Here is a 21,306-nt window from a genome sequence, read left to right on the forward strand (position 1 = left end):
AACAATAGCAGGACAGGAGATGTCCCCTACATCCCTTCCTATTAAATTTTACAACAAATTATAGGGGCAGTCTGATGGAGGATTCTTACCTGCCAGATAGAGGGAATGGGAGTTCTTGTTCTCAGGTACTTTGTCTGACCTCTCACATGGCTGCATGCCCAGAAATGTGATGATGTTGTTGACAGCTTCTGTGTTGAGAAGATTTATGCGACAGCATTAGAAAAGCTCAGTGTAGGGACCTGCCTCCGCTCTAGCATGTGCTGAGGGCTGGCAGTGTGTGGAGGGAGGCAGCTGGAATAGAAACTGGTTGATTCAGTTAGACGACGGAGATAAGGTCCTGGTCTATTAAGTGAAAAGATTTATGACGTATTTAAAGAAAAGGGAGTCCCCCTGGTATAACAAAGATGCTGATTAAGTCTGATACAGGCAATACACTGATAGCAAAACTGTTCTCACCTTCAAGGGTTTTGGCAGAACTGAGGGCAAAGGTCTCCTCTTTCTCAAAGGTGTCTCCCACCTCTTCCCAGGCAGCAGCAAAGTTAGGCTTCAGTACCTTCTGAATGTGGTCAGACACTGTTACTTCAAGATCTTCCAGCTGGTGGGTAACAAGCAGGGGTCAGTAAATAATGCCCTTTTAGTACAGAACACAGCTAGAAGGGACTAGTTGATGTGGTTTTATTATTCTGTGTTACATCCTTTGCAGGAGTCTAGGAAAAACTGTACTACCAAAATAGTTTAAGTTCTGTGGTCTGGAGAAACCTGACTGACGCTGTAGGCCTCAGCAAAGGAGAGAGTAAGGAAACAAGGTATCTGGCAAGAGCCATATTCAGATCAATAGCTGAAGCCCCAAGGTCCAAAGTCGTCACAGCACCACACCTAACCACCGAGTTCAGGCCATACAGTACCTTTTGAACTTAACGTTCACTAACGGGTTGATTTTTTGTCTTTTTTTTTAAGTTTTCCCACTAGTATGTGAGGAGTTTTCAGTCCGTGATCTGGCTGTCTTATAAGCAAACTAAAAGTTGCTGAACCAGAAACACCCTTTAAATAAAACTGATGTCAATGAAAACCATGTAGTTATTTTCATTTTTTAATTATTCCTATTATAAAGAAAAGAAAAGGTTGCGTTTGTTTTTTAATTAGTCATGAAGTGGTAAATCTCAACTCTTTAGCATGACGCAGTCCCATTATAGAGGAGGATTAGACCAGGTCCTTAGTCGTAATCTGTTTGAGAAGAATCCAAACCCCAGAAGTTCATGTCAGAGAGTCCTAGAAGAATGTTTTCTGACGGCAGGAGTCACTCAGTGTCCCAAGGGTCAGAGCGTGGCTCTAGTCAGGAACCACTCACCACATACTCATCATCATAGCCATCTTCATCTGGAACACCAGTGTTAGGGTCGCAGTCCCGGACTGTAAACTTCATGGTGCAGCTAAAGGTGCACGCAACTGGCGGAGAAAGATAGGAAGCCTGTGTCACTTGGTATCGTGAGCACAAAGTTTCCATCAGTAACCCAGGCAGCACCACCTGCCCTTGGCATTGTGTTCTACATTACCAAGTTAAACATATGCAGGCCCTGTTTTCTGGGGTAGCACTTCTCAAAAGTAGCATGCAGGCTGGTCAAAAGGCAATTTCACAAAGTATGACTTTAAAATCCTTTCTCTACTGTGGGTTGGAATAGTACAAAAAAGACAGCATGGGCCAAACTCGGTTTTTGTATTGTTATAAAGAAAATAGCAGGGGAGATACTTTTTGGGTTTTTTGCATGCCTGTCAAAAGGACTGGCTTTGAAAAATTCAAGAACCACTACTCTAGGAGCTGACAAGCAAAAAAAATCCCAATGGTAAAAAGCACACTGATCATCAAATTAACATTGACCAAGTACATGAGAGTCAATATCAATACTATCTTTAGACTGTGGACTGACAGGGGGTCCACAGATTACCTGAATGAACTTGTTTTATGTCAAATTTCAACCTACAGTGAGTAGGATAATAATGAGGCTCTAATATAAATAAACTTAGTGTCTTAAAATGGAAAAGCAAGTGGGCTATTGTATGTTTTGAGATGACTGGTGGAAGTAATAAGCAATGGAAATGGGGGCACGTTTCTAGAAAGTGGTCTTCATGAAGAAGATAGGATTTTCTGAATTGTCTGAAAGCGGGAATTATTTAGCGAGCATGGATGAAAAAACACATTTAGGTCTAGAAATGGTCTAGAAAAGGCTTATTGGTACAATAATTACCAGAAATTGAGTTGGAAAATTATTTGGGAGATAGCAAGGAGAGGAAAGAATAGATTTGGATGTAAAGACCATGAATGACAAGGTTTGGTAGTGAGACGTTCATCTGCTCAATCTTTAAACTCCATCCATCCATCCACCTGTCCATCCAAACAGGTAGCAAATGTCAATACCTGTTGACATTACATGTAAACGTGTAAGCGAATGTGCCAGACACTTAGATACAGATGACTGAGGCGACCTGTTTCTCTAAGAGCTGATTATCTGGGAGTTAAATAAGTTTGCATGTGTGAGATCTATGGTGTTACCATTCAGTGCCATAGGTTCATTAAAGTGTTAAAGAGTGCTGCGTGAGGGTGTGGAAACCCTGGTGGTGTAGTGGTTAAGAGTTTGGCTGCTAACCAAAAGGTCGACATTTCGAATCTATCAGGCGCTCCTTGGAAACCCTACGGGCCAGTTCTACTGTGTCCAGTAGGGTCGCTATGAGTCGGAATTGACTCGACGGCAGTGAGTTTTTTTTTTTTTTTTTTTTTTTTTTGGTTTGGGCGAGGGTGCAGGATTACCCTCAATCAGTCTGGGAAAATCATAAAAAATCTGAAAGGATATAATAGTTTGATCAGATCTCAAAAGATGAGAAAAAGCTTTGCAAGCAGAGGAAGGTGCATGAGCAAAGGGAAAGAGGCCAAACAGGCTGAGGGGTAGTGAGGTATGCTAATGCATAAGTGCTGAGAAGAGAATTTGTTTAGGAACACTTGTGAAACACCTGGTATTTCAAATGAAGGAGACTAGACAATTTCCAACAGGCTCTGGTGAGCTGAGGCAGTCAAGAGATTGAAAGGTGAGAGTTAAGCTAAATAAGACACTGTAGGGTCGCTATGAGTTGTAATTGACTTGACGGCAATGGGTTTGGTGGTTTTTTGGGAATTCAAGCCACTGGTGGGAATCCTGTGAAGAGCAGGTCTGAGTACAGAGAGCAAGTGGATTCAGTAGAGCATGTTAGAAACAGATGATGGCAGTATGGTGATTAGTGAGTGCCTTATAGGAAAGAGTATACCTATCAAGACTACAGAATCTATTTCAATGATGTAAACGGATTGATGGCTTTCTACAGGGTGAAAGTAGAATGAAGAAGAAAGAAGTTAACACAGACTCAGAACAGGTCAGCTGAAGTATTAAAAAAACCTTGCGTTCCCTATCACCAGCTTTCCTGTTGAGAAGGGTTGAGAAAGGTTGAGAAGGGACCGTGTTGACATGTCGCGGGTTGTTAACCATTGTCATAGGACAATATGTGTACTAACTGTTTAATGAGAAAATATTTGTTCTCCAAACTTCACCTAAGGTACCAAAAAAAAAAAAAAAGAATTATCTATGTGAGATCAAATTGACAACAGCAACTCAAAAGGTTTGATGGGAAGCCTAGGGGGCAGTGAGTTGAAGATAATGGTGATAAATAATTTGGAAAAGGATAGTGAGAATAGCAGCACAACTGGAAGAATGTAATCGATGCCACTGAATTGTACACGTAGAAACTTTTGAAATGGTGTAACTTTGGCTATGTATATTTTCACCAGAAAAAAGGCTGAGTACGGGGAGTGATGACATGTCGTGGGGTTGTTAACCAATGTCATAAAACAATATGTGTACTGATTGTTTAATGAGAAACTACTTGTTCTGTAAACCTTCATCTAAAGTACAATTTAAAAAAATTAAAAAAATATATTAAAAAAGAAGATACGGGATTATGCTAGGGACAAAAGTCATGATCAAATAAGAATGAAGAGGCAGGATAGACATTCACTAATAGCAAATTATATGAATCCCAGACTGGTTCAGATTAATCAGGGAGGCTACAGGTAAAGGAGGAAAAGGAATAAGGAGAGGATTTATCAAGAACAATGGTAGATCATACACTGGGGCAAACTGGTTGAATTTTATATAGAAGTAAAGACAGAAGACACTTATATATAAATAAGTGATACAGAGAAAAGGATTAAGGAAGTAAACAGGAATGGTATTAGTAGAGATAATGTTCCTGAGACTTTCTGGTAAATTTTTAATTAAATGGTTTGACTGACATGATGAGAGGTTATAGGAATCTAAGATGAACTCTGATAAAAACTATTAATAGCAATCTGTCAGTGTTGTTCCTTAGAATTACTGACATTAGGTGATGAGAGGGACCCTTTCCATCTCAAGACAACAATATTGAACCCATTGCCATAATATAAGATGAGAGCTTCATGAACAAAGCAAGGCAAATAACCAAAGGAAACAGGGAACCATACCCTGAGTATCTACATTAAAGTTCTCAGAAATGAGGCTTGTATTGTGAGGAATGACTGAAAATGGGAGAACTACTGAGAAGGCTTATATGAAAAGAACACAGAATTAGAGAAAAGATGGCTGCTGGAAGCTCAGTAGAGAGGGACGGATGAATTGGGCTGGAGTGCTGGACGTGCAGCGTGGCAGAGCGGGGAATCCGGTGGGGAGCTGGCAGGTCTCAACCACTGGAGGGCAGACTGTGACTAAATAAGAAATGGGGCTATGAGGTGATTCCAGAAAGCTTTGTTGTAATAATAACTAAAGAAAGGGATGTAGCCAACAGGGTGAAAGGTTAGAAAGAAGGTGAAAGGGATGGATCGGAACCGCAGGCTAACTGTAGCAGTCCACACAAGTCAGGACTGAACCAAGGGAGCGCATGCGGTGTAGAGGGGAGGAAATCAAGGATGACGGAAGCAGGGTAAGCAGTGAGTGCCAAGAAACGAGGTGTAAACCTACCCAGAAAAGAGTATGTTGAATCCATGGGAACAGTATACAAATGGCAGGAGAGAGATTGCAGATAAGGTTTTTCTCTAGGGCAAATACAGGGGGAAACAGAGGTAAGGTACAGAAAAGCACTATTAAAGTTGGCCGTTGATGAAAGGAGTCATTAAGGAATGAGAGACATCAAGTCTTGATGGAATAAGAAAGAAAAAAGAAATTGGAAGCAAAAAGAAATTAGAAGCTAAGGAAAGAGAGCACTATGGTGGAGGACCTACAAGGCAGAGCAGGTATGGAATAAAGATCTAGAATGGAGAATCCTGTGAGAGCTCAAAACAGGTCTAATTGGTAACATTTGGGGTGTAAAGGCCCTATTGCAATGAGAAGTATTACAGAAAGAGTGAGGAACAAGGACTTGAAGAGGAGGCAGCAGTAGACTGGCTCTTGAAGCCTTGAAGGGGGATTGTTAATTAAAGCACTTGGTTGATAGGAAAGGTTATAAGGAAGCTGATTAAGATGAATGCCAATAAAAAGCTGTTGCTGGCAACTTAACAGATATCAGGCTTGACTTATTAGAGGGTGTGGCTAGGTAGTTTGTCCAGAGACTGGGTTATTGCTACTGGATGGGAAATGGGTGAAGATTATGAGGGAAGTACATCTGCAGAGAAAAATTCTGCATCTATTCTTTCTCTAGGGAGATAGTTAAGTGAAAGGATGATGGATAGTTAAGATACTGTATTGTGTACTGTGCCATTAAAGTTGTTCTTAGGAGTTACCCTGTCATGTAAGGACTGGCCAAAAGTGACAGGTGTTTCCTAGGGAGACTTTTATGAAAAGACTACAGAGGAGGAGAGAGGGGAGAAGATGGAGGCCTGAAGCTGAAAAAGGAGTGAGGGTGTAGGATTTAGGCTGGGGTGCAGAATATAAGGTATGGCTAGGAAAGGGCATTAAAGAAGGCCAGAATAAGGGACACTGGAAAATCGTAGAGTTGCATATTCAGTAGAGAGATATGAGTTAAGTTAGACTGCAACCAAAGGAGGGGAGAGAATGTGAAGAAAAAGTGACTGAATAAAAATTGGTGTTGTGATGGAGTGCTACTGGGAATCTCTGAGTGATACGTGAAGCAATGAGTGTGATCAGTACAGTGAAAGGCTGAAAAGTCTAAATGGGAAGGATCTGAGCCATAGACCAATGGCAGGAATCCTATGAAGGTCTGGACCGAATGGGAGTGCAAGTGTATTTAGAACAATATGGAAGAAACAGGAAGATGGAAGGAAATACTACTGAATCCATGGGAATGATACAAAGCTTGAAAAAGTAAGAGGCTGTGTAGGTAAAGTAGAAGGAGCCCTGGTGGTGTGATGGTTAAGGGCTCAGTTGCTAACCAAAAGGCTGGCAGTTCAAACCCACCAGCAGCTCTGTGGGAGAAAAGACCTGGAGATCTGCTCCCTTAAAGATTACAGCCTAGGAAACCCTATGGGGCCGCTGTACTCTGTCATATAGGGTTGCTATGAATTGGAATTGACTCGACAGCAAACAACAATAGGTAAAGTAGGAGTTTCTCTAGGATTAATTGAGGAAAAGAGTGGAAGAACCTGCAGAAGAGATAGTCATTTGAAGATTGGCAGGTACTGACAGAAGGATATGGCACTATACTTGTACCAAAGATCATGATTGAATAAGAAAGAGGAGAGAGACGAAACTAAGTAAAGGGAGCACTATATGAAGAGTAGTGGAGTGGCACCAGGGCAGATAACATGAGGAACAGAGACCCAGAATGGGAAATCCTGTAAGATCTTAGAGTGGGTCTATTTGGTCAAATGTTGGGTCTTAATGCCAGACTTTGAAAAGCAGTATATGATGGGAGAACAAAACGGGCCTGAAAAGTAACAGGAAGCTTTGGTGGGAAAGTTTTAATTAGAAGCATTAGAGGAGATGGGTTAAGATGAACCCTGATATAAAGTGAAGGGTAGCAGCCTTAAAGATATCAGGATAGATCTTTGAGTAATATGTCTGTAGAATGGATGACTAATATTGGGAGATGAGTGGCTGCAGATCATGTTGGGAACCCAACTCGAGTAAAATTTGTTATTTCCATGTACAGGTGGCAGATGAAAGTACTGTATAAGAGGGCACACTGCCAAAGGGAGCTACAAATGAATATCATGTCAGTGCCACATTAAAGTTATTCTTACAAGTTACTCTGTCACGTGAAGATTTCCTGGAAGTTAGAGACAGCTACTGGGGATAGAACCTGGTGAGGAAGTGCTGTCCAGGAGGAAATACAGATGTTAGCTAAAAGAAGATGGGAGGAGATAAGGTAGCATATATCTTTAGGGCAAAATAGGTAGTAACAAGGAGAAAAGGAATGGGAGAGCCATTAAAGTTGTCCCCAGATGAAACGGGGTTATTTGAAGAATGGAAGGTATTGATTGGAGGGAGAAGGCCCTGTACTTGGGCCAAAAGACATGGAAGAAGAGAAAGGGACTGAAGTTATGAGGAGCACTGTATAAATTAGAAGATGATCTGAGTAGGCCGTGTGGTGATAAGAAAGACCACATGCACCACAGAGATCTCCAGAATGGGTCTACTTTGTGAAACATTTTGGGTATAAGGCCAGATTGCAATGACTAGCACATATAATGGGAGAGAAGACAAGGTCTGAATAGGAATGAGAATTAGGAGTAGATTCGCTCTTGATGCCTTGGTAGGAAATCTTTAATTAAAGGGCTTGGCTGAGGGGAAAATTTACAGCAGTGCTTAAAATGTGCTTCATCAGCATTACCTAGCAATTTGTTGGAAGTATAAATTCTTGGGCCCCACCCCAGGCCTACTGGAACAGAAACTTGGGGTGAGGCCCAGCAGTTTGCGTTGTAACAAGCTACAGTTTGAGAACCACTGTTTTAGACGAAGGCAGATTAAGAGTAATTCTGATTCAAACAAACAAAAAACTTTGCTAGGAACCTGACATGTTAGGATTAGCTGAAAATTAGATAATCAACTGAGGAAACTTGAATGAAAGGAGAGAAAAGAGAAGATGGAGGCTAACAAGAGAAAGGGGACCTCTGAATTAGGCTAGGGTACAGAACTGGTAAAGTGGTAAACTGATCAAATGGCCAGTGAGTAAAGGCATTAGAATACTAGAATGAGGAATCCTGGGAAATGAGAGAGTAGGAAATTTGGTAGAGTGATGTTATGTTAATCCAGGTCACAACCACTCAAAAAGAGGAAGGAGACAATGTGGCTAAATAAGAACTGAGGTTATGAGGGTGATCTGTTAAGGAAGCTTTTTGAAGAGAAAGGGGTGAGAGAGGCTAAAGGGGATGGCCCTAAAATCCATCTGGTCTGCAGGATCTGAACAGAGAGTGCTGAATGTAAGGTGTTTGTCTACCCAGAGGAGATGGCTGAATCCATGGGAATGATCATTCCTGAGCCAAGGAATGATCTGAATGAAGGAGGGATGTTGAAGATAGAGTTTTTATAAGGCAAAATAAAGAAAAAAAGAGTAGAATGGCAAAGTAAAAATTGCCAAAAGATGAGAAAGTATCACTCACTTAATATTGACAACAATTGTCACTGATACTGACTGGAGAATATGGCAGCATATGTGGGCCAAAGGTCACGATGGGGAAGGAAGAAGAGAGGTCAGACACTAACTAAGGGAAGGCTTGTCTAAAGTGTTGAGGATTGGTTTTGCATGAGGGAAGAGAGTAGGCATCATGAAGGAAGGAAACTTAAAAAAGAATATGCATCCATCACTATGAAAGGTTAAGATAAATGGGGCAAATCTCCAAAGGGAAATTGGGAAAAACGTCCTATAACAGGGACGTTAAAATTGTACTCAGAAATTAAGGAAACATACTAGGATTTGCTAAAAGTGAGAGAAGCAACTGAGGATTTGTTGTTGGGTGCCATCGAGTCTATTGTGACTCACAGCGAACCTCTAGGACAAAGTAGAACTGCTCCATAGGGTTTCCTAGGCTGTAATCTTTGCAGGGGCAGATCACCAGGTCTTCAAACTGCTGACCTTTCAGTTAGCAGCCAAGCGCTTAACCATTGTGCCACCAGGTCTCCTTAACTGAGGATACTTGTATGAAAAATAGCAAAAAAGGAGAGAGCTAAAGATGAGTTTGGAAGCTAAATAAGGAGAGGGGATGTGTGGATCAGGCCAGGGTACAGAATATGCAGTGTAGAAAACAACCAATATGCAAAGGCATTAAAAGGGCCAAATGGGAACATTAGGAAACAAGGGCTGGACATTTGTCAGAGCTGTGTATTAGCAAGGAGAGACAGTGAGGAAAGAATGTGGCAAAGTAAGAACAGGGTTATGAGGTTTTGCTGTCCAGGAAGCTTTGCTGGAAAAATATCTGAAGTTATGGGTATGTGGTCAATATAGAGAGAGATGAGAAAGAGTCTAAATGGGATGGACCTAAGAGGCAGGCTATAGTGGCAGGAATCCTGTGAAAGTTTAGGCTGAACTAGAGTACAGATGAATGCAGTAAAGAGTGCAGGACATGAGGGGAGACGGAGGTGGTGTGAACAGTGAACACAAGGGGAGTATCTTTCCAGAAGACAAAATGGAATCTGTAAGAATGACACATAGGTGGTAGCTGCAAGATGGAGGGACAAAGAAGATAAGACAGTGTGTCTAGGGCAAAATAAGGAACAAAAAGGAAATGAATGGAAGAGCAAAGTGAAGATGCCTGCAATTGTGAAAAGGTCATCTGAAGAATGGCAGAGAAGAGAAAGTTTTTTAGCTGAAAGGAGCACTGAATGAATTAAGAAGAGTTAAGAATAGATACAGTGGCAACAGGCAGGTCAGGTATATAATAATAAAGAAACCCAGAATGGAAAAACCTGTAAGATCTCAAACTGGATCTAGCTGGTCAAATGGATGAGAAGGCTCAATGACAATGAGTGGTATGTATCTAATAGGAGACTTTCAGGGGCCTGGATAGGAATGGGAATTAGGGAGTACACGAGCTCTTGATGCCTTGGTTGGAGATTTTTAATTAAAAATTCGGTTAATAGGACATTTTAAGGGGGTTTTATTAAGATGAATTCTCCTAAAAAGGCTTCACTAGGAACCTTAAAAGACACTACGATTGACCAATTGGGGAGCATGGGTGAGTGGTTTGTCTGTGGGGAAGAGTATTTGTATTTCTTGAGGAGGGGCTGGGAATTATGGGGGAAGTAAATCTCAGGGAAAGAGTATTGTATGCATTGCTATGATACTGACTGAAGCTGAACTGGATAGTTAATATATAGTAGGGCATAACAAAAGAGGAAAGAAGAAAGAGACTTTAATCTTAAGTGATGGGAGCATTGCATGAATTACAGAGGGGTTCTGAGTAGTCAGAGTGGCAAAAAGGCAGATAAGGTTTATGGATAAAGAGACCCAGGATGGAGAAAGGTGTGAAATCTCAGAACTAGTCTAATTGGTTAAATATTTACATATACACTGGTTAAGTGTTTACAGTGAGTGGGGTGTATAATGAAAGAGAAGCAAAGGTCTAAATATGAAGAGGAATCGGAAAGCAGACAAGCTCTTCAAGTCTTGGTAGGAAAAAAAATTTAAGGAATATAATTTATAGACATTTAAAAACTCTCAAAGATAGCATTATATATTTATGGATATATAAACATTTAATAAAATTATAAAAACGTGTGAGGATAAGTGTCAAATTCATGTTGTTTTTCTCTTAGAAGTGAGAAAGGTAAATAATCCTGGGGATTGGTACCAAGGAAGTCTCAACTGTATGTACGATATTTTCTTTCTTTAAAAGAAGATCTGAAGCAAATACGACATAAATTAAGATATGGAGTAATGGGTGTATGAATTTTTTTTGGGGGGGTGGGAAAGTTTCAATTAAAAGGCTTGGTTGAAAGGTTAGAGGGGGAAGATTAGGATGAATCTTAATAAAAAGCCATTGCTAGCAACCTGACAGACCTGGTTTGACCAACTAGAGGGTACACGTGAGTAGTTTATCTGTATTTGGTGGGAAATAGGTAGGTATCATAAAAGAGTACACCTCAGGAGAAGAATACTGTGCCCATTATATGATTTGAGATGGAAGCTGAAAACTTTATAGATGTTTAATATACATGGCAGCGCAAAGAATCAAAGGAAATCAGAAAGAACTTTTTCTCAAAATTAAAGTGTCATGCTAGAACTGGCTGTAGGTAAGAGAAGCCAGTATGATGAGATTTATATTAAAAAAAGAAAAGAGCAGAGAAAAATTGAGGCTGGAATCTAAATAAGGAGAGGTGATGTAGGATTTAGGTTGGGGTGCAGAGCATGTAATTTTACCAAATGTTAAACAAGGAAGGGCATTAAAGAGGGCCAGAAGGAGGAATACTGAGAGATATTGGAATTGGAAGTTTAGTGAAGAGTTGTATGTTTAGCCAGATATCAACCAAGGGAGGAAAAAGAGAGGTGAGAATGTGGGTAAATAAGATAAGAATTGGGGTATGAAGTGTTGCTGTCCGGAAAGTTTTATTGGAAGAATATTTGAAGCAGTGGTATAGTCAATAGAATGAGGAGTTAGAGAAAGATTAAATGCAGTAGACTTAAAATGGGCCAGAGCAGGAGTCCTAGGAAAGTCCAGACTGAATGGAGGGTAGAAACAGATTCAGTACAGAGTGTAGGAAATAAGGAAGATGGAAGAGGTTTGAATAGTCACTGCCAGATACAAAGAGTGTACACATCCAGAAGAGATGATTACATCTATGGGGATAATATAAGCTGAAAGAAACAAAGGGAGTCTGCAGCAAAAGAAGAAATAAAGGAGCAGAGAAGCAATGTTCCAGTTTCTTCCAGATGAAAAGGCATTATCTGAAAAATCACAGATATTGAAGGGAGAAATGGCCATTGCTCCATACTTGGGCCAAAGGTCATGATGGAAGAAAAAGAAAACATAGGTGGCAATTAAAGGGGCATTGTATGAACTAGTAATTCAGAGTAGGTGGAATGACAACACGGCAAATTAAAGGTGTGAATTAAACACAGAATAGGAAAATGGTCAGGTGTCAGAAGTATAGTGTATAGAACAGAAGAGGGTCAGGGGCTTGAAAAAGAACAGGAGCTGGGGTAGGCTGGCTCTTGAAGTTTTAGTGGAAAATTTATGACTGAAGTGGTTGATAGGAAAGGTTAGAAGGAGATGGATTAAGATAACCCCTGATAAGAAGCCATTGGTGGAAACCTTAAAAACAGCAGGATTGATCTTTTAGAATGTATGGATTGGGTGGTGCTTCTGTAGAATGAATGACTGCTATTGGTTGGGCAGTGGTTGGGGATCATGATGAGGTTAACCTTAAGGGAGTAATCCTTTATTCATTGATTTATCATAGAGTCAGTGGGCAAAAGATATGGTAGCACAAATATTCAAAGGGAATTAGGGAAGACCTGCCTATAAGTGTGATGTTAAATGTGTGCTGAGAAGGTAAGGAATCATGTTAGGAAGAGCTAAAAGTGAGAGAAGCAACTGAGAAGACTTGTATAAAGAAGAGGAAAGGAGAAGGGAGAAAAGATACTGGATGGAAACGGGGTGTATGCATCAGGGTGAGTTTGGAATATGCAAAGTACAAAATGGCAAGTATAACAGAGAGCCAGAATGAGAAATGCAGGTATTACCAGCTACCTACTCACACCGAGTCCTTGTTATGTTCCTGTGAGAAGTTTTATCCTTCTATCACCATGCGGTTGGGAGACCTGGTACAGTGAATTGGCATTCTTGTGTTAACAAACACTTTTAGTTTTCACACAAGTCTGTTTGAGATGGTATATTTTTGCTGCAGTTGTATCTCAGCTCTTGTCCAATAGGCTCACTGCCTATGCTCAAGGTTTTTAAACGTGTTGTACGTAACTACTATCATCTTCCCACAAAATGAGGGGGCAACTCAAGCAACTCGCCAATGGTAAGTAACCAATTCCAAAAAATTTATTTCATTTAAAAGTGTATACACTTAAGTTATTTATCTTGAAAATATTTTATTGTTCCTTGGAGTATGAAAGGAAAGGTAATTATAGCCTTATGTTGTAGTATGGGATCATTTTGTACTATACACAAACTTGTCCACTAATGAATGAATTATATGTTAAATAGGTAACTTCTTTAAAATGTTTGATATTTATAATACTTAGTTTAAGTTTTTATAATAGTATTTGAGTGATGGTTGAGAAATTCTGTTGGGCTTTTTAAAGGGAGATGGATAAAGGTTTTCTTCTTCAAATGTACAATAATAATATAAGCTTTTACTACCAAAAACTGTAAATCAACATACATTAAAGGATCGTGAAAATTGCTTAGACTTATAAAGGGGCTGAGTCAGGAACGTGTGGAGAAAACTGTGTGGTAAGGCAATTCTTAAAGGAAGAGAGAAAGGGAGGAGATAACGTGAAAACAAAAAAATTGGACATAAAAGGAATAGTGTCCAGGAAAGTATATTTGCATAAAAAAGTACAGTAAATAGAAAGATTAGAGAGAGGTTCAGTGACAAGGACCTGAACCAAGGAAAGAGGAATAGAGAGTCTAAAGCAATTGAGCACATCATGTAGGAAAGAAGAAATATGAAAATGGATTGAGATATGAATGTAGAACTAAAAGAGGGACCTAACAGGAAGGTATTTGGGAATGCATAGGAATGATATATAGTTGGAATATGGATGGCTAATAAAGATACTTTTCCAGGGTAGAACAGGAGAAACAAGAAAATGAGTAGAAAAGCAACTTTAAATCTACCTTTAGGTGGGAAAGGTTATAGGAAGAATGATACTGAAAAACAAGATAGGGCACTATGACTTCAGCAAATATAATGGAACAAGGAAGAAGATAGATGATGGAGGCCAAATAGGAAGAGCACTATATGGATTAGACAACAACTCAGAGTAAAGTAAATATAGGGCAAATGAGCTCAGAAATAAGGAGAACCCAAAGCAATGAAGTCAGTAGAAGAAACGCATAAATCAAAGAAAAGGATATAGGATTAAAATGGGCCAAAGATACTGATGGAAAAATGAGGGAAGGCAAGATAGTAGGAAGTTACAAGAGAACTATATGCGTTAGAGTGGAATATTAGAAAAAGAAAAGTGGAAAAGACTGGTTGAATTATATGTTTAAACTTGATTCCTAAAATGGAGCAGAGGAAAAAAAAGTTTAGAAATTGGTAAAGAGGAGTAGAGTTGAGATGGAGAAATGGCACACTGTAAAGAACCTGAAAATGCACATCTATATCTAGAAAGGTCTACTTAATACATCAGAGAGATGGTACTGAAAAAAATATGGCGGAAGTGGGGAAATGAGGCAGGGAGTCTCAAGACAAAAAGAGAAAAAGAGGAATAGAATAATAATGGAAAAAAAAAGTTGCATGCAGAAGTAAAGGGGTCCCTGAGACAAAACATAAATAAGCTAATAAAATCCAGGATGATAATGGTGACAAAAGAGAAGAAACATGCATAATTAGGATATGGATGGAGACAGTGAAAAAAAATAAGAGCGCAGTAAAAGGAATGCATGACGGGGCTAAGTTAAATGAATGGGTAAAATAAGGATGGCTTAAATGGAAAATTTTGCCATGCTTGTCAAGAGTGTGTACACGTAAAAGGTATGGAATGACAATGCTAGAAGAGAAAAACTAGGTGGAAATAGAAGGGAAATGGAGCTAAATAAGAAGGGGAGTTAAGATGGGTTACTTGTAAATACCTGAGTTTTTAGAAAAGGTAAAAGTTTTCAAACAAGCTCTTGATGAGAAATAATTTAATAAAGTGAGAATGGGGTTGGCGTAGACAAGCAGCGGTGAGACGAACACACTTGAGGAAGGTCATACAGAAAAAGGGAATATGGAAAACACTGATATTGCCAAGACAAGACAGCCAAACTTACGTCAGGGAAAACACCTAGATCTTTCAGTAGGATGTGTAAATTGCCACCATGAAAACGTGAGAGGCATGCAATGGTAAAGTGAAGCGCTGGGAGTAAACGAGGCCAACCATCCACGGCAGTGATTCTTATCGAGGATGGGGGGGGTGAATTTCACCCGAGGGGGGCTGTGGGCATGAACCCCTAAGGCAGGCCTATCAAAACATCTGGGGGTGAGTGGGGTTCCACTCAAAAAACAACCCTGACAGATGAAGCTGATGGGCCACCTTGGGGGTCATGCGTCCTCGGGTGAGAATCACTGGTGGAAGGGTGACAGTGGAGAGTTGGGAAAGATAGGAAGCTTGAGTAGATGACTCTGAGTTGGGGAGATGGAGGCATCAGACTCAAGACTATCAGGGATAGGAGAGAAGTACTGAGGACAAGGAGGAGTTTGACAGCGAGCAAATGGATGTAGCCGTGAAGGCACTTAAAATGACGACTGTTGGGGTGGGACTCATAATCAAGGGGAGGGAGGGAAAATGCAAGGTTGTGGTTAGGGGATAGAGAAGGATTGAGAAGTAAGGCTGAGCGAGAAGGGAGTGGCGACTACAGGGCAGATGGGTTGTGTGGATGTTAGGAAACAGGACTGATGGGGTGTCTGTGCTGAAGGAAGGGGCAAAAGGGACGGAAGAGAACATTGGAACAGAGCATTTTTAAAAGAGGAGTGGTAAGCAGAGGAAGAAGGAAAGAGGGTTGGTCCATTGTACCCAACCAGAGAGCTTTCTGCAGAACACAAGAGTAAGGCTGAGCATGGTTGAGTTGGGTATGGGGTCAAGTGTCTGGGCAGAAGGCAGAAATAATGCTCTGGGGAAAGGAAAAAGGTGGGAGACCACAGGAAGAACCTCCCTGAGAGCTCTGTCTGAACATTTTGAAATAAGGGGTCTGAATGCAAACATGAAAGATTATGGACAGCAAAATTTGTCGGGACCTGAACAAAATCTGAGACCGTGTCCTTAGGGACCTGAGCGTGGGCTCATGGGCAGAGGGTGTGGTTTCAGCACAGTATGCATGAAGCAAGCAGTACTGACTTGGGTTGAGCAGGATGTGGTGGGCTCAAAAGGGAGCAGAGGGCAGAGAAGTCTACTGAATCCAGCCCAAAGATTCAGATGGTAGCTAAGAAAATGTTACAGGGTTAAGGTTATGAGAGTAATTTATTGTGCAGTATAGTGGGAATGCAGGAGAAATGGTAACATTGGCCCCAGGAGCTAGAGATCAGGTGAGGAGTTTGGAAAACATGGGAGAGTGTGATAGCCAAGAGGTGGTCCAAGGATGAGAAAGAGAAGGAAAAGCAGATGATGGCACCCTCAGGTAAGAGAGGAGGCTTGTTCAGACAGTTGAGGAATGTAGTGAGCCAGGAGAGGCATGGCTAAGAAAGGACAGAAGGAGTGAAAACGGAGAATCCAAAAACTTTGACCCCAAAAGGGGGCAAAGTGAGTGAGAAAGACAAAGGAGGAGAAAGAGTATTACGGGAGTAAGAAGTGTGACAGAAATGAGAAGTGAGATGAGGTCAAAGCAGAATGGGGTTGTTGAGGGTATCGCACCTTGAAGCATGAACGTTCGGAGAGATGGTGGAAGAGAAAATGAGTGTTGCAGAATGGCAGAAGGCAAAAGTAGGATGGCTAGGAGTGAATTCAGACAGCCAGTGGGTTCACTACAGCAGGTTGGGGACCAAGAAGCTGGAAATGGTGGGAGCAGCGAGGGTACGTCAACTAGGGTGTAAGTATCCATGAAAAGACTACTGAATCCATCCACAGGTTTCGAGATGGTAGGGGGCCTATGGATGGATATTTAGGATGAAGCTAGTATCACTTGAAGACAAAAGCTGGCTGAAATGCCCAGGAGGGCTGTGTATCGTTTAAGCTGTACCCAGTGTGTGCAGAGGCAGTTGCAGGTAGCCAGACATCGATAGGGTGCTAGGTGGGATACGAGTTCATTGGAAAACCTGATGGAAAAGAACGAGCACAGAAGGCATGAAAGAAGGGAGAGAATCTTTTGAATTAGCAAGGGTTTCCAAATCAGCAAGGGGGCCAACAAGAAAGTGAGAAAGTAGAATAGGCTATTCCCAAACTGGGAACATTGGCAAGTCTCAGGGGGCCACTCAATGGCATGGGTGGTATTAAGGTCAGGTTATGGGCTGCAGAAGTGGACAGAAGGGAGGAGAAGGCCCAGGCATGCGAAGAAGCAGGACTCTTAAGGGAAAGTGAGCAAAGGGCCATAATGACTTGGGCTGAACAGAGGAAAAGGGACAGGGATGCACATGAAGATGCAACCTGAATGAAAACTATTGGCAGGTAAGCTGAGGGACTTCAGGATGGACTCTGGAGTGAGTCCAGTATGTGGGTAGCAAAGGTGCTTGCAAATGGTGAAGTGTGGGTAGGAATCAATGTTGAGGTGACATGTCGTAAAGATTACCAAATCCGTGTTTCTGCTGTTTAATGGCAGCTAAAAGGATGGAGGTTTAGTGTTAGGTGAAAAATTGTAGCTGCTACCAGGGCCAGAGGGGAATCCTGGCAAAACTGGTGTGGTGTGAGAAGTACAGTTCACAAAGTTATTGTCCCTAGCAAAATGGCACAGAGGGAGCAAGCAAGGTGCAGAGAGAAGTTTGTTATTGATTTAGTTTTCATGTAGAACAAAGCAAAGGAGGAAAAAGAGGATGGAGCATGATACACAAGGAAGAAGATGGTCTTACAATCGGAAGACAGTGTTTTGAGAAGGTAGTGTGGTGAGCAGGGAAGGAGACGCAAGGGGGTAATGAAGGGTCTCACTGGCGAGAGGGTGGAAAAGTGTGATTGGCAAAGATGTGCCATGGTGCACCAGCAAGGTGAAATGGAAGCAGTGGAGGTGAGAAGAGGAAGAGGGGATGAAGTGAGGAAATGGCCTTAAAGGACTATGTGAAAGTACTTGTGTAAATGGAAGAGAGAAAAGGAAGAAATATTAGGGAGAGGCTAAGGGAAAGGGCTCTGAAAGGGAAGGCAGAGGTAGGAAATCAAGGGAACATCAAGAGTCGTGAAAGGTAATGGATTCCATAAGGCTCATGGGAGGAGAGAAGGAGGATGGAAAGAGTTTGAGCAGTGACAGCAGGTCAAAGAAGGGAACACATGCCAATGGAGGAAAGATGACCAAAGCCATTCACATGAAAGACAGTTGGTAGCGTATATGGGCCTTATAGAAGAGGTAGGGTGTTAGTCAAGAGCCAAGGGGCCAAACAGAAGAAACGTGTCACTTGAGGAAAGGCAGAGAGAATGAAATTATGGGAAGGTGATGACGTAGAGAAACAGGAGTGTCACAAAGGAAAGGACAAAGTAATGCGGAGCACCCAAGGAAAGAGCGAAATTATAGTGCTGTCAGAGTGAGGCAGGCTGGACACTGATGGGGAGGATGGAGACAAGGGGGTGTACCAACGGAGGAATTCTGGTAGATCTCAGATGTACCTACTGGAAGGAACTTAGCATGTGGAGGCCAGCCTGCAAGGAGTGGGATGGGAAAAGATATGAACAAAAGCGGTGGAGAGCAATGGGCAGGAAGGGATAGCTGCTCTTAGAGCCTTAACTGGTGTTGAAAGGGTGCAAGTTTCTGCCAGACTCTTTACTACTAGGTATCTGATGGGGAAGACTGGCTGGTGGGGACCAGGATCAGGACCAGGTTTGAGTGGGATCGTAGAGGGGACAGGGTAGGAAGAAATAGGGTTCAGGCTGTGGGAAGTAGGGAGAGATGGGCATAATTTCAGGCATTGAGTCAAACTCTTATTTAATTAAGCCTATGAACTGATTACATGTCGAGAGTTAAGGAGGATGAATACCGGTTGAGGAAAGGCTGGGGAGGACTACTAATTCACTAAGAGGAGAAGGAGCGTAGCTCCTATAAAGTGGAAAGTCCATGTCTGATTGGCAAAATATCTAGAGAGACTTGAGGACCAAAGGGGGAAGGCAATGCAGTGCTACCTGGTTAAGGACACTCAAAACAGGCAGGTTAAGGAAAGACAATAATAAGCACCAGGTAGGACTAACTGGTGCCAAAGACACGGACAGAATGCCTAAGAGTAATAATGGCTGGGAGCCAGTGGGAGGTTGACAAGTGTGGTTTAGAGTGCATGGTGTGCCCGTGAGTCAATATGGACGGGAATAGTGATTCCAAAAGGAGATTGCTGGGTTATATCAGAGTGGGGAAAATGCCAAGATCTTTGAGTAGGACCTGTAAATTGCAACTACAAGAAGCAAAAGGAAAAGTGAAGAGCGAGGAGTAAAGGTGGCCCTCCCTCCAAAGCAGTGATTCTTACCTAGGATGGGGGGGGTGAATTTCACCCGAGGGAGGCTGTGGGCATGAACCCCTAAGGCAGGCCTATCAAAACATCTGGGGGCTGAGTAGGGTTCTGCTCAAAAACAACCCTGACAGATGAAGCTGATGGGCCACCTTGGGGGTCATGCATCCTCGGGTGAGAATCACTGGTGGAAGGGGGGCAGTGGAGAGCTCGGGAAGATGGGAAGCATGAATAGATGACGCTGCTGAGTCTAGGGAGATGGAAGCATCAGACTGAAGACTGCTGGGGTGGGAGAAAAGTACTGAGGACGAGGACGAGTTTGACAGCCATCAAATGGATGTAGATGTGAAGACATTTAAACTGACTGTTGGGTTGGGACTCATGGTCAAGTGTAGGGAGGGCAAATGGAAGTTGGTCATTAGGGCATACAGAAGGCATTAGGGCATGAGAAGTAAGCCTGAGAGAGAAGGGAGTGGCGACTACAGGGCAGATGGGTTGTAGAGATGTTAGGAAACAGCAGTGGATGGGGTGTCCATGCTGAAGGAAGGGACAAAAGAGAGGGAAGACAACATTGAAAGAGAGCATTTTGATAAGAGGAGTGTTAGGCAGGGGAAGAAGGAAAGAGGGTTGGTCCATTGTACCCAGCCAGAGAGCTCTGTGAAGAGCAGGAGAGTAGGGTTTAGCAGGTTTCACTTGGGTAAGTGGTCAAGCACCTGGGCAGGAGGCAAAACTGCTCTGGGGAAAGGAAAAGTAGTAGAACCACAGGAAGAACCTCCCTGAGATCTTTGCCTGAACATTCAGAAAGAGGAGGTCTATTTGCTAAAATGAAAGATTATACACAGCAAAAATTGTCAGGACCTGAATAAAACTGGAGACTGCATCCTGAGGGACATGACCACATGACCATGAGCACATGGATTCAGTACAGCATGTCTGAAGCAAGGAGTACTGAATTGGGTTGAGCAGCATATGGGGGGTTCAATAAGGGAGCAGGGAGCAGAGAAGTCTAATGAATCCAGCCCAAAGATTCACAGATGGTAGCTAAGAAAATGTCACAGGGTTAAGGTTTGATAGTAATTTGCTGTGCAACCGAGTGGGAACCCAGGAGAAATGGTAACATTGGCCCCAGGAGCTAGAGATCAGGTGAGGAGTTTGGAAGACATGGGAGAATGTGATAGCTGAGAGTTGGTCCACAGATGAGAAGGAAGAGCAGACACAGTATATCACGTAAGAGAGGAGAGGCTTGTTCAGATGTTTGGGGAAGGTACTGTGCCAGGAGATGCATGACCAAGAAACTAGACAGAGAGTGAAAATGGAGAATCCAGGAAGTTTCTCCCAAAAAGGGGCAAAGTGGATGAGAAAGACAAAGGAGATAGAGTATTACATAAGAAGTGTGAAAGGAACGAGAAGTGGGATGAGGTCAAAGCAGAAATGGGGTCGTTGAAGGTATGGCACCTTGGAAACACTGGAGACAAGCATGGAAATGAAAGGGGAGGCATATCAACGGGATCAAGAGATGGTGAAAGAGAAAATGAGTGTTGCAGAATGGCAGAAGGGAAAAGGTAGGATGGCTAGGGGTAAATTCAGACAGCCAGTGGATTCAGTACAGCAGGTTGGGGGCCAAGAAGCTGGCAATGGTGGGAGCAGTGACGGTATGTCAACAAGCGTGTAGATATCTATGAAAAGACTTCTGAATCCATCCATGGGCTTCAAAATGCCTACCATTTTGAATGAATGAATAGATGGATGACTATGGATGAATAGTTAGATGAAGTTAGTATCCCTTGATGACAAAAGCGGGCTGAAAGGTCTAGGAGAGCTGTGCATCGTTTAAGCTGTTCCCAGTATGTACGAAGGCAGGTGTAGGTAGCCAGACATCACAGGGAGCTGGGTGGGATGCGAGTTCAGTGGGAAGAACTGATGGAAAAGAAAGAAGGCATGAAAAAAGGGAGAGAATCTTTTGCACTGGCAAGGGTTTCCAAATCAGCAAGGGGGCAAGGAAGGTACAGAGGGAAGTTTGCTGTTGATAGTTTTCATGTAGAGGATAGCACAGCATGAAAAAGAGAAGAGAAAGAAGATGGTCTTACAATCAGAAGATGGTGTTTTGAGAAGGTAGTGTAGTGAGCAGGGA

The 21,306-nt window shown here is 42.2% G+C and overlaps 1 protein-coding gene across 2 annotated transcripts in view; it reads right to left on the bottom strand.

Moving 5' to 3' along the window:
- COPG2 (COPI coat complex subunit gamma 2) overlaps positions 1-21,306 on the bottom strand; it is a 216,293-nt gene that overhangs the window by 1,006 nt on the left and 193,981 nt on the right. For both annotated transcript variants that reach the window (XM_023737111.1, XM_004382679.2), the window contains exons 21-23: positions 1,349-1,446; positions 457-595; positions 90-188 (exon numbers count right to left, since the gene is read on the bottom strand). In XM_023737111.1, the coding sequence (XP_023592879.1) occupies positions 90-188; positions 457-595; positions 1,349-1,446 (336 nt within the window). The remainder of the gene's footprint in view (positions 1-89; positions 189-456; positions 596-1,348; positions 1,447-21,306) is intronic.

The sequence above is a fragment of the Trichechus manatus genome, unplaced genomic scaffold (assembly GCF_000243295.1).
Source record: "Trichechus manatus latirostris isolate Lorelei unplaced genomic scaffold, TriManLat1.0 scaffold00097, whole genome shotgun sequence".
NCBI classification, from domain to species: Eukaryota; Metazoa; Chordata; class Mammalia; order Sirenia; family Trichechidae; genus Trichechus; species Trichechus manatus.